The sequence below is a fragment of the Photinus pyralis genome, unplaced genomic scaffold (genome assembly GCF_008802855.1).
Source record: "Photinus pyralis isolate 1611_PpyrPB1 unplaced genomic scaffold, Ppyr1.3 Ppyr1.4_unclustered_Scaffold1606, whole genome shotgun sequence".
NCBI lineage: Eukaryota > Metazoa > Arthropoda > Insecta > Coleoptera > Lampyridae > Photinus > Photinus pyralis.
This window is the reverse complement of record NW_022171052.1, coordinates 9494-23731: the sequence shown is the minus strand read 5'-3', so window position 1 is coordinate 23731 and position 14238 is coordinate 9494. Positions and strand designations below refer to the sequence as shown.

Genomic DNA, 14238 nt, shown 5'->3' with positions numbered 1-14238 from the left:
GAATACGAGGGGTTTGTGATCGTTTGGCTGTGTTTATGTGAGAAGGAGTTTCTGTGTTTTTTAATTTGTATTTTTGGTGTTCTTTGTTTACCTGAGGTATTTGTAGGTTGTTTTGGGTTTTTGGTTGGAGATATTGTCATATATTGTGAGGCCTGTGGTGCTGTTAAGTTTTTGCGCTTTTCCGGTTTGATATACGAGTGCGTGTTGCTGACAAATGTGGTGTGTTTCTGTGAAGAAGCGGAGTTAGTGTGTTTTTTAAGTGTTGCATCTAAGCGTGTAACTTATTGGGCTGAGACCTTGCTTTGTAGTGCATGTCTTCGCGTTACTATGTCTTTCTATGGTGTTCTGTTGTTCTTTGACGTCTGTATTTGGTGTGGTTGCTTGGATTTCTTGGTGGAGATAATTACCAGATTATTTTGAGCGTGAAGTATTCTTGTTAAGGTTCTTTTGCGTTTCGGATGAACGTACGAAGTGGTTGTGATAAACGATGGTGTGTATATCATGTGAAAGAAGGCAGTATTTGTGTTTTTTAACTGTTGCTTAGGACGTTTGTACTTTTTTTTTATTTTTTTTTATTCACTTTATTTATTAATTTATCGGTGTTTCTTGATGAGTACTCAGGTCTAGCCTGGTTTAACTAAATCGGCACGGATAAAATCAAGTGAACGAATTTAGTGTGTCTGTGTCTGTGTCTGAAGTGAAGTTATGTAGGGTCATTATATGTTCACATTTTTTTTTTTTTTTTTTTTTTTTTGTTTTGTTTTCCTCTTCCTGATACGCGTTGGCTTTGTGCCATTCGAATAAGTATGTTGGTAAGTACGAATTACATTATCCTCCTATTGTCCAATGTACCGTGTGATGATTTTTTTTATTTTTTTTATTTTTTTTTATTTTTTTTTTTTTTTTTTTTTTTTTTTAAATGACCCTACATAACTTCACCAGACACAGACACAGACACTAATCGTTACTTGATTTTAATCCGTGCGATTAGTTAACCAGGCTAGACCTGAGTTCTCACAAGAAACACCGATAATAATAATAATAATAATAATAACTTGCACTACAAAGACAGGTCCACCCAATAAAGTTACACGTCCTAGCACAGTTAAAAAACACAAAACTCCTTCTTCACATAAACACACCACGTTATCACAACCCACTCGTATTCAACCGAAACGCGAAAACCTTAACAGAACTACACGCTCACAACATACTGTAATATCTCCACCAAAAATCCAAGCAACCACACAAATACAACGTCAAGAACAAAGAAACACCATAAATACAAGTAACGCAACTTGCACTACAAAGACAGGTCCACCCAATAAAGTTACACGCCCTAGCACACTTAAAAAACACATAACTCCTTCTTCACAGAAACACACCACATTGTCACAACCCACTCGTATACAACCGAAGCGCAAAAACCTTAACAACACCACAGGCTCACAAAATACTGCAATATCTCCACCAAAAACCCAAACAACCTCACAAATACGACCTCAGGAACAAAGAAACACCATAAATACAATTAAAAAACACAAAACTCCTTCTTCACATAAACACACCACGTTATCACAACCCACTCGTATTCAACCCAAACGCAAAGCCAAAGAAACACTTACACAATAAACTCTATTTAATAAAATTACAGGAATTATTATAATGATATTTTTCTATTTCGGTGTCACAATGATGATTTTGTACAACTGTTTTCGGCCTAAAACAGTTGTACAAAGACAGTGATTATAGTCGTTTTTTTTTGGTAACTCATCTCTTAAGTTGGCAGTTACTAGTTAGTACAAGTAGGTACTTCGTTGGGTACTTCCATGTTTGAACTTCAAAATGTCAGTCTTACTACGCTGCCAACCTAAAACTTAACGGCATAAAAAGTGTTCCCAACATAAAACATGTTAGTTCTAATGTTCCCTATAGTTTCTGATAATGATTTTTTTAATTAAATTAAAGCACCGAAATAGAAAAAATAGTATGAAAAACGCGTGTTACAATGCTTTATTGTAATACTCCTATCTTGCGGACACTCGTGGCTACGCTTCGCGTCGCCACTCGTGCCACAAGATAGTCGTATTACAATAGGTCGCATTGTAACACTTGTCTTTCAATATACTATTTTGTTTTGTTTTCTTCTTTCCTGATAGCGTTGACTATTGGGGCCATTAATAGCTATGTTGGTAAGTATGAATTACATACTATCTCTAGATTTCCAATGTGAGTGTGTGAATATTTATTTTATTTTTATTTTTCTTTAGAACCCTACATAACTTCACCAGACACAGACACTAATCGTTACTTGATTTTAATCCGTGCGATTAGTTAACCAGGCTAGACCTGAGTTCTCACAAGAAACACCGACAATAATAATAATAATAATTCCAGATGTGACCAACATCCCTAGAAACGAGCACTTGCGTAAAAGAGATCAAATTATTTGGACAAGACTAGCAATTGGACATACGAAAATAACACACTCACACTTATTATTAGGAAGGAATCGTCCTCGGTGCCCACAATGTGGTGAGATATTAAGTGTACGACATGTCCTACAAGAATGTCAAGCTCTGCAAACAGGACTGTGACGTGGGTGGTGGACTCGACGAGTTAGTAAATAAAAGTACGTTTGAAAAAGTAATTAAATACCTAGAGACAATAAACATTGCACGAGAAATCTGACCACCGAAAACAGCCCAAAATTAGCGTGGACTACAATTAAAAAAATGAACATTTATTTATCAAATAAATCTAAAACTATTCCATCTAATCTACTTGATGCTAACTGCGTTAATAAATATTTTGTACAGTCTGCGGACCTAACTATAAAGGACGATGCTGATCTTATCAATTTCTATAAAAGGAATTCACGCGATGACAAGGTTCCCAAGTTTTCATTTGCTGAAACTAACGAAAGATTTGTAAGTAATGTAATTAGTAAAATAAGGACGAAATCTTACGGTTCTGATGGCATTAACATTGATATAATCAAAATGTGTTGCCCCTTTCTACTACCCCATATTGTACATATTATAAATTTTTGTATAGTGAACTCTGTGTTTCCTAGTGCTTGGAAGGAAGGACTTGTTACACCAATTCCTAAAGGTAACTCTGTCAAAGACTACAAGGACCTTCGTCCTATAACCATATTACCCGTGTTGTTGAAAATAATGGAAAAGGTCTTGGAAAATCAAATGAGACATTTCTTAAACACATATAATATTACCTGTCGTACCTATTGTAATACTTATATACTGCTTACCGGACATTTTTTTTTTTAAGTTTTATGCTAGATATTTAGTTACGAGCATAGGATAGTATATGTTTATGTTAATTATGTATACATGGTTGTCATTGCAATTTTATTTTATACCTAGATTTTATTGTGGTTACAGGGGGAAGAACAGATAACTGTCTTCAGTTTATCTGACCCTGTGCATTCCAATTGAATATGGTGTAGGAGCCTTCAATATTCAATAAAAGCTATTATTATTATTATTAAACTTTGACGACCTAAAGGTATTTACACTAATTGATGTAAGGTCAAGTCAATGCAGCTCACACCATTCATTCAAAAAAGTAGATAAGCCCCCAGATAGCCTTGATTTTTGCATAATAATAAAAATAAATATATGCGAGTTCAAAGATCTTTGAACTTGAACCTCAATTGTTTTCCATTTGATACATTTAAACAGAGTAATATTATAAATTGCAATTGATTGAATATCAATGAGAATGTTGTATTATTTGTATTCATAACAACTGCATTGTTTAGTAGTTATCGAAATCATTAAAACACATTAAACTGATTATATTCTAACTATCCTATTAAGGCGCGTACAGACATGCAACAGAACATCGTAACGTAACTCCGCTCTGCAACATTTTTTGTTGCAGGACGAAGTTACGGTGTGATTGGATTGTGAGGTGCAACAGAACACCGCTCTGTAACATTGGCGCGAAACATATTACCGTCCCATCAGTTTCTTAATTTTCTTGTTAGAATGGACGTTGCTGCTGCAGCTTGTATTGTAATGCACTATTTAGTCGTGATTATGACATCCTGCGCAATTTCTACCCATGCGTTGTTTTTTTAAATTTTATTATAATAAAAGGGGTGTTTAGTATCCCACAAAATCTCTTTTTTTCTGTACACTTCAATAAAGTTTAGCACAGTATTCTCCGTCCACTCCATGTTCAACTGCAGTACCTACGCACTAAAGTGAATTGACAATTTAAATAGGAAACGTTCGCAAAGTGGTACAAACATGCATATACCACGTGCAACATGAATGCGTAACATCCAATGAAATTGGTAACATCCCTTTGATGCGACGATGAAATACCGACAACGGATGGGACGCCGAAATGTTACGATGTTACACCGTTACGCTGTTGCAAAGTTGCGTCCAAATTTGTTACGCACCGGTGTTACGTTACGATGTTTTGTTGCATGTCTGTACGCGCCTTTACAATGTTTCGTCACTAGGCCTATGAAAAATTGTGCATGCCACAGATCTCTATCCATAATAAAGTAGTACGGATGCCTTACCAAAAAAAAACAATAATATTGAAATCCTTATTTAAAAAAAACTGTAATTGTATATTTTTAAAATTATTAATTTTTCTTTTCTCCCCTGTGACTAATGACTCGATCTATGCCTCTCATTGCCCTCCCTGTCAATACCTGCAGGTCAAGTTCACTCGCTAACTTTTTTTGTTAGCAATGGGCCGACATAATAATATAGGGTCACTCCGAGTCTCCGACATATAATCATCATCATTGGGCGATACACGAGACACTGCTATACATTTTGGGAGCCTAGGAATATATCCGGATATTTCCTAGAGGTTTTACAAAATAGCCATACAACAGAGAAATGGCGAACGCAATGGCCCGCAACAATTCACTACGCGTGGGAACCAGAGGGCTGTTATGCAAAACCCACCGTAAACTATGGCAAAACCTTAGTGTAACTAACACTATAGCAAAACTCACTAGTACTTTCGATGCTCCGCTTAGCATCCCGTACGATCGTGACCTGTGCGCATAACCACGATCCACAATAAATTAAAAAAAACCTAAATAACTCAGCTCATCGTTCAACACCCTGTATGGTCTGTAGCTCTAATACATACAGTACAGAGCATCGGTTAGCTACATTTTAAGGTAACTATCCGCTTATTTCCAAAATGGCCATTAAAATTAAAGTTCAATATGCAATTTCTAATCACACCGGCATATTTTTATTGCAGTTTGTTGTTTTGAGTATACAGAGTGTTCCTAAATATGATGTACTGGGTGAGTCAACGATTGCGCGGGGTAACTTAATGCCTTGAAGACAAGATTTTCCGATAGAGTGCTTTTGTATTATGATATACTTGAGTATTCTCCACATTTTAAAAATATTTGGTATTATACAGAGTACGCTCATAAAGTAAGGCGCTAAAATGATACATTTTTTAATGAAACCCCCTGTATTTGAATGCATTTTTTAATTCTACGTGTAATTGTACGACTTTTTTATTATGTGGTTAATCTCCGAAAAAGTAGTAGTTTTAAAGATAATTCGATTTGTAAGAAAAATTTGGCATTTGCAAGCGTCAGTTTATTATCAAAATAATTACTTAAATTTTGATTCCACGCGACTTTTATCCTGGGTACAGTAAAAGTCAAATAAATACATCTACTATGAAACATTACCAAAATAGCTTACAGGGTGTGTTTTTGCAGGTCCAAAGTGATAAAACTTCATATTAAAAAATCTAATTTTTTTTAAATGGAACACCCTAGATATTTTTCTATCATCTTTTAACTCCTCCAAAAACGTTCAACTTTTGATAATAATGTCCTATACCTACCTCTGATAGTTTTCGAAATATCTTGGTTTTCCTGGTTTTTATATTACAATCTTAAATATGTACTTTTCATAATACCGAGGTGACCATGCAAAAAAGGCAATTTTTATCTGCCTCGTTCCAAACGAAAATCAAATCGATTAATTCATTTTTCAAACAATTAATTTTAAGTCCAAAAACTGGGGAAAGCTTTGTGCAAACCTCGATACCATAAATAACCATACAGCGAAAAATGCAGAGCAATAGCTCGTAAGAGCAAAATCTGATAGTATCACAACCGCTGGGACGGACGGACAAAGTGACAAAAATGGCGCATTTTGTAATTTGTGTGGAAATGATTATTAAGGATCCTTCCTTTATAGTTTTGTATTGTCGTCCGTCCGTCCGTGTGCGCTCTAACTCTTTTTAAAAGTGTCCGATTGTGTTGAAATTTGGTGTACGGCGAGGTGTACGGGTACTTTGGACATTAAGGACGGACGCTATTGATTTTCAGGAACCTGGTTCAACAGGAACAGGAAAGTTATAGGACTTTGAGTGAATCGAGAGCAGGAAAAACTGCGCGCTAAATATAATAGAAATCAACATATTTCATTCTAGGTCATGTATCCAGTTCGGACTTTCGCTAGATTATTGCCTATGAGTCTTAGATCTGTATGAATTCAATAGAACTCTTCTCTGTGGTACAGGTCAAAAGTTTTAGAGCAAAATGTACCCAAAATTATTTTTTACACATGAAATTGGAGTTTTAAAAGTTTTCCAACGCATTATCTTGATGCTGAAAGAGTACATCACGTGCACATTTGATAATCTTATGTGTGTGATTCAAAGATGTTAAATTATTTTTCTGGGATTACATGGATTTTGATCAAAACATGTCAAAATCGTTACTTATGCACCAAGAACGTTGGGAAAAAGACCAAGAGCATTATCTCAATCATCAAAACATGAATGTGATCTATTTTTTGCGACCACATGGATTTTGATCAAAACATGTCAAAACCGTTAACTTTGCACTGATATCGTTGGGAACAATATTAAGAGCATTATCTCAATGAAGAAGACATGAATGAAGATTAAAATAAATTGTCGTTAAGTGATTGTGATACTGAGGATCCTTCGATATTTCGTTGTATCGGTTTATTTATTGCCAAAGAATGTATGTTTTGGAAACAATCAATATTACCCTTAATTACAGTTGTTCTCGGTAGGGGAAATAGTCACGCCAAAATATAATATGTACGAGATTTTCTAATTAAAATCACTCGGCAATATGTCCATATAGTGGCTTTTGAAATAAAATCGTGAGGCATGAAGATACACGCGCGTGTAAATTTTTTCGTGCGAAAAATACGCAAGTGGGGTGGAACCCCACTCTAACCTACATTTCGATGGAATTCTATTTGGGGGAATAACTGGGCCAATATAAATATGTGCACGAATATATCGGGTTTGTGCAATTCTATCGTAAATTTATGGAGCTTATGGCGAAACAAATATTTTTAATTTCTACAGTAATTGCTCTGGAAAAATGTCGTTAAATTGGAAAACTTGACGTTGTGATTTCAGCTGCCTGTTGAGAGTTTGACACGTTCATTCGTTGTCGTAAGTAATTACTCTAGAAAAAAGATAGCGCTCCGGAAAAATTTTAATACAGATCCATATTTTCAAGGGGAGCAACCGGAGAAGTTCCGTGCTACAAGAGGCGATCCTCTTTAAAATTTGACACACCCCATTATCCTTTTCGGTCGCTTGTTTAACATTTCCAATTTTTACGTTTCGTTTCCCTTTTGAAATGAACATTTAATATTTAATTTAATTTAATATCGATCTACAATAATTAGAAATTTCAACCACCCCGTTAAACAAACCCTGTTTACACTATGTTGGAAATTTTCAAACAATTTTCAATTGCGAAAAGTGTTCGGTTTCATTTCATAAGTTTTTGTTTACATTCAGACTCCGGGATTCAATTTATCTGATTCAATTTTGTAACCCATCTTTTCTGTCACTATAGTACGACAGAAGGGGATTCTTACCGCAGCATTCCGCAAACCTACACAAAATTTATTCCATTTCGGCGCCCTTAAATCATTTATTATAACTTATAGGTTACCTGAAAATGCTGCAAACGGAGATGCTCGGTTACGGAGAATGTAATAAAATCGTACGCACACACGAATGCAATTTCCAATTTTTTGAAAGGTGGTTTGTTAGTGGTTGGTACTTTAATAATTTTAATGTGTTTTGTAGCATATGCGGAAAGGAAGATTTCGAAATATGCTGTAGCTAAGCTATACGATAGTTTTGTTAATGCAGTTTTACATAACTTTGTTAGAGATGAAGACGGAATTAATTTAGAATTTATTTACAAAACACACTTGCAAAAATTTCATTTGCAATCAATGTAATTACACCTTAAAGAGCAAGGATAGTTTAAAATACCACATCAGCACGGTATTTTCAAAAATGTTAATTGTGACCAGTGCAACTATGCAACCAACAATAAGGGTAATTTAAGAAATCATCGTCTAAAGCATATTTCCAAAGTCTTTAATTATGAACATTGCAATAATTCACCTAACACTAAAGAATCATCGTCTAACGCTTAACATTTCGAAGTCTTTAATTGTGAACAGTGCAATTAGACAATAAAAAATAGGATATATATGTATATTCTTGGACACACTCCGCTTTGAATTACTTTCTAACACTGCTAAACAGCGTAATCAAGCTACAATTAAGCGTTCGCTTAAAGGGTCACCTATTGACACACACACTAACTTCTCAAACATTTTATTTGTGAACAGTGTAATTGCGCTACTCACGATAAGCATAACTTAAAACAGTATATTCACATTGAAGGATGTTACGTGCGCTCTGTGCGATTAAATATGCCACATACAGTGTGTCCCCGGATGGACTGAACAAGAGGGAAAACATTTTTAACTTTAACTTTACGCAAAAATGTCATTCTTTATAAAAAATTTTACTTGCCTCAAAACCACCTATTCTGAAAAAAAATCTAGATATTCCTTTTAGCAGCTGAGAAAATTACAAAAAACGCAAAATCTACAGCGGAAATTTTTCTAAGTTGCATGTTTTTGATTAAATCAGACTACCCTTGTATCTTCCATGGCAACCTGATAAGCAAATCAAGTTAAAAAAGACACCTTAGAGCTTAAGAGAAACATTTTATTTTATTCAATGTGGTATCCTCCAACCTCTACACACTTTTCAGCTCTACATACAAATTCTTTATAAACATTGTGGATCGTATCTTCATTGACAAAATTTATCGCTTCCGTGATTTTTTGTTGCCATGGAAGATACAATGATAGTCTGATTTAATCAAAAAAATGCAACGCTGATTTTGCGTTTTTTGGAATTTTCTCAGCTGCTAAAAGGAATATCTAAATTTTTATTTCAGAATAGGTGGTTTTGAGGCAAGCAAAAATTTTTATAAAGAATGACATTTTTTCGTAAAGTTCAAATTAAAAATTTTTTCCCTCTTGTTCAGTCCATCCGGGGACACACTGTATATAATCATTCATTAAAGCACGACACATCGAAAAGTACCGATTGTTTAATTTGTGGTGAGCGTAATTATGCTACGAATAGTAAAGATGGTTTAAATGTATGAATGTAGGCGAGTTGATGGGAAGTTGTATACGAGTGCGCCAGAAATTAAATGATCAATTGTGATCTTTATTAACAAGCTCCTGGCGAGTTTATAATTTTGCGGTGTCTGTCCGTCCGTTAACAAGATATCTCGATAACGAATGGACGGATTGCGATAAAATTTAGTAGGTGGATGCTTTATCAAATTTGTAGATCGGAGTTCGTGAATTGGAAATGTAGCCCAAAAAATAAGGCAGGCCCTTTTGACATCTCCGTGAGTTATGAACCGAATTGCATGAAATTCAATATGCGTATGGCTTTAGCTATACAAAACGCAACTCCAAAAATTGAGCCTAATCGATCAACATTCACATTGCCCTTTTCGCATCTCGACCATTTATAAGCCGAATTGCAAACTTTTTATTAATGAAGGTATTTAAATGAAATTTGATACTCGTAGTTATTGGTTATTATACAGTTTTCCGTATATATTTTTGAATGTTGGAGGTCTAGTTTCCTCATAGTTGTTCGGCAAAGTTTTAAACCGTCATTTCTGCGCCGTAGTTTTGAAGTAGAATCTTTAAATAAAACTGACATTTATTATTATACGGTCACAACTTAACATGATAAGGTTATTGATTGATTGATTCAATCAAACAAATATTTTTCTTCCAAATTTGTCCTTTAACATTGAAAATGCTGTAGATGATATTAGATACAGGAGTACAAAAAATAGCGTATACACCACAGGACTAAAGTGAAAGAAGAAAGAAATAAAGAATTTTGGTCAGTTATACACACAAATTCAAATGCAACTTTTATTTATTTCCATACATCAGAAAGATCAAAATGGTTTTTTCCTAATATTAAATCACTATTACCGCCAAAAGAAACAATGAAAAAATGCATGTTTAATTCATCAGTGCCAAATTTTTCCATAGTTTAATATATTCCGATATGCTAAATCAATGAACTCGTTCCACATTTTATTCCATTGCTTGATTACCGCCGCCTTTTCCCTTTCAGGCAGTAAGCTGTACGTTAAACTATTTTCTGCCAACTTCTTCAGTAACTTTAAATCGGCATTTCTACTAGCAATGCCCATAAACATCATGTAAAAATCGTAACTTAAACCCTTACTCGACCAAAAAGTGGGATCGTCGTAGCTTACGACGATCGGAAATCCTCTTCCGATGAGGAAGGCGGCCGGATGGTTCCGAAGATCTTGTACCAGCATCAGAACTTGATTTGAAATTGGGCACACTTCAATGGCAATATTTTTTTCCTTTATAAGCCTCATTAGGTGGGGATGTTTAGTTAGACCGAACCCGTGGCCGATTCGTTTCGTCCCGAGAAGTACGGCGTCAAAAAGATTGAAATCGGAACTAGTTCCGTACCAATTCGTTTCGGCGGCATGGAAGACCAAACTGACGTTCTTCGAGATGGATTGTAATATCTCGATGAATTTGAAAAGAGGGTCACCCTTGTCTTCTTGTCCAACTAAATCGAACCCCAATATGAAGTTTGGGTAAAGATTGTGTAATTCGTTTACAGTGTCCACGTAGTATTTCGCTACACTATTGTTCACTTTTCGATGGGGAGCGTAAATGTACCTTGCGCCATAGAAATTGACATGGTCTCGTTGAAAGGCAGCAACGGCACCGTGAAGGATGGCTGCAGATTCCGTCCGAGTGTACACTGTGCCATTTAACTCGTAAAGAGCAGGAAAACTTCCCCTGATCTCCGCGTACATTACTCGATCATCGTTAAGTTCTTTTAATGCTTGGTAAACGTACTGCTCAAAAACTGGTCGATAGGTTATCATAGACTTTACCGTTGCGAAAATCTTAGAGAAAGTGGACCACACTTGGTTAATATCTCTGTATGTGCCTCTTGGATTATCAGAATCGAGGGTTAATTGCGAACGAAGCCAGTTATCGTATGATTTATTCGCCTTGCGCAAGTCATGCACCAGTTGCCACTTGCAGAGTGGATCTTGAGCAGGTGTGAGCATAAACTTCAAACGTAACTTATCATTAAAGGAGCACGCGTGTAAATTTTTTTCGCGAGTGATATTATACAATCCTTCAAAGGAAAGCAATGCAGAAGAGTGTCCATGTAGCGCCCCACCCTTGGGCATATCCCTAATGAATTTAAACACCGGCGATTTTTCTATACTTCGGCGTGCTTGAAAAAAATGGCGACTAGGCAAAAAATTGCTAGGTGTATCAAACCCTTCGTCAAACTCTGAGAATTTTAAATTCATCAGATACTCATTTACAATTCTCTCCTTTTTGTTCAGCTCAACATTAGATCCAAGCATTTGGGCGTTTTCGTTAGAGACAAGAGACCGGCGCTCCGACCAATAATCTCCGATTGATTGAGAAAAAAAGGCCATCAAGTACAAATACGTTACCATCAGTTGCATCGTCTGGTTTTTATATAAGTAATTTGTGCACATTCACAATTTTTATTTACACGCGCTTTTCATTAACAACATACTAACCAACACTAAATTAACTCAATTGGTAACAGTTTGTCGTCACTACTTAGTGCAGAACTGGATGACCAAAAGGTAAAAAAGTGGCATTTCTTGTTTGACGGGCCTCCGGATTTCAAGGATTGTGTACCGTGTTGATGCTCTCGCGCACTTTTTTTTTTTAATCGATTATTATTGGTTCCGGAAAATTCCCAAAGTGGTTCCTAAAATCCAAAACAAATTAAATCTCGCAACCTTAACCACTGTCCATTTACTTTAATCTGCAACACTACGAGCCGAATAAAGCCACAAAAATTCAACATCATCTCTGAAATTGCGATTCATCCAGTATTTTACGTTTATATGCGGAATTTTACCGAAGCTTTATGTAATTGCTGATTACTTAGTAGTATTTTATGTTTATGCTTACTTTACTGATCATAATTTCCATACTTTTATGCGATTTTTTAAGGTTTTGTGGAATGCATATTTTCTCTATTTTATCTCTAAAGACTTATTATTTTGTTATGTGATTTTCAGCACACGCATTTATTGAATTGTTACGAAATTTGGATTACGTGACGCTTTGTATTTTTGTAAAAAGGAAAAGGTCGAATTTTTGCGCCTTCTCTATTTGGCGTTTGGTTTCAAATTATTATTGCAGTATTAGAATTTCAAATACTGCACAAAGTATGCACTCTTACTAAAGAAACCACCTTAGCTCCTATAATAAAATACACTTGAGGACAAGAGTAGGTACATAATGTAAATTTAAAGTTTCGCTAATAATTTCTCCATTCTAGTACCTATATATCTATTGTTTTCTTTGAACTTTAGATTTAGAGTATCAAGTTTATAAGGCTTAGGTAGGTATAACATCTGTCTGAACTCAACTCAATGTTCACGAAAAAATGTTCTATTAAATGGTCAAAATAACATCAAAGTTACAACTAACATTAACTCTAGTAAGCAGAATTTTTGATGTTGACCTAACACATCTCGGAATGGTTGACTTAGAATGGATATAATTTGGATCCACACCGTGCGATTCTTTAGCATAACATGTAATTTTTGTTTTATCGTAACTATTTATCCATGATGAATAATATATTTTTTGTTGTTTTAGAACACTATTTATACCATGAGATTGTGACGTACCCAGGTCAGCCCCGAAAGACTGCGAAACTCAAGATTTTAATTCAACACTTTCCCTCCCAAACTGAATCCCAGAGCACATGATCGTCTAGAGACAAAGCTACCTAACCTGAATAACAAAATACTAGAACCACTTACTACGTTGTGTTTTTAAAAGGCGCTACAAGATATGTGTTACTTGTCAGAGTGAGGATCAAGTAAGGAATACCAATAAAATAAGTACATGTTTTAAAAACGGAGATTTAATCAAAATAATTCGCATTACAAGATTAAATTTAGAAAATAGTACCTAGTTCACCAAGTACAAATATAACAAGTATACATTGTGCACAACTCTTGTGCAGATAAAGCGCAATTTTTTAACAGAAATAGCTTGACATCAGCAATGGATATATTCCTTGCAGACGTCTCAATCACCCTTTGTGAGTACCCTCTTCCGACAATCCGTTCTTGAGGTATAAGGGAATATACCCGATCACGATAAGAGGTCGAGGAGGAGGACTATGGTTGGTAGAAATGAATTCCTTTCGTTGAGACCTTTCATCAGAGTACCGTGAAGGATAAATCTAGTTCCGCCCCCCCTCCCCCTCCACCTCGTACTTTGATAATAGGATAGAAAGAAGAGCAGTAGTTGGCACAACACCCCCCCTCCCACCATTTTCTACTGTTTAACTTGGCACCACTAAAGGCATGCGTATGCAAAATCTGAGACCAATTGGTTGTCGTATGTAAAAGTTATACACGTTTTACATTCAAAAACAGCATCTCAGGTAATAAGTCGTGGGGGGGGCCCCCTTTTAGACAGCGATGATGGCCTAATTTGATACCTACTGCAAAACATTCCAGGACTCTAGGACCTTCCCCTACAAGTAGTTCAAAAAGGTAGAAGTGGGTCCGGTCGGACGGACAAAACGCAAACAATAGGACATTTTTTTTAATTCTTAAAAAATGCGCTAAAAATAGGCTGGTAAAAAAAGAAAAGACCAAGAAAAACAGCCAACAAATTAATATTAAACTTTATAGCAAAATTGGTTGTTTGTAATAGCATGAGTTCATGTTATGATGGTGCAAGTAAATTAATATAATGTCAAATCATAGACTCCACTGGAATTCCTAAA

General features: G+C 35.5%; 1 protein-coding gene across 1 annotated transcript; it reads right to left on the bottom strand.

Annotated features, from left to right (window-relative positions):
- Positions 1-10290: 10290 nt before the first annotated feature.
- LOC116181684 (adenosine deaminase 2-like) lies at positions 10291-12408 on the bottom strand. Its single transcript, XM_031502094.1, has 2 exons — positions 12241-12408; positions 10291-12189 (listed from the first exon to the last, which is right to left on the bottom strand). The coding sequence occupies exon 2, from the start codon at positions 11945-11947 to the stop codon at positions 10406-10408; it is 1542 nt and encodes a 513-aa protein (XP_031357954.1). The 5' UTR covers positions 11948-12189; positions 12241-12408; the 3' UTR covers positions 10291-10405.
- Positions 12409-14238: the final 1830 nt, after the last annotated feature.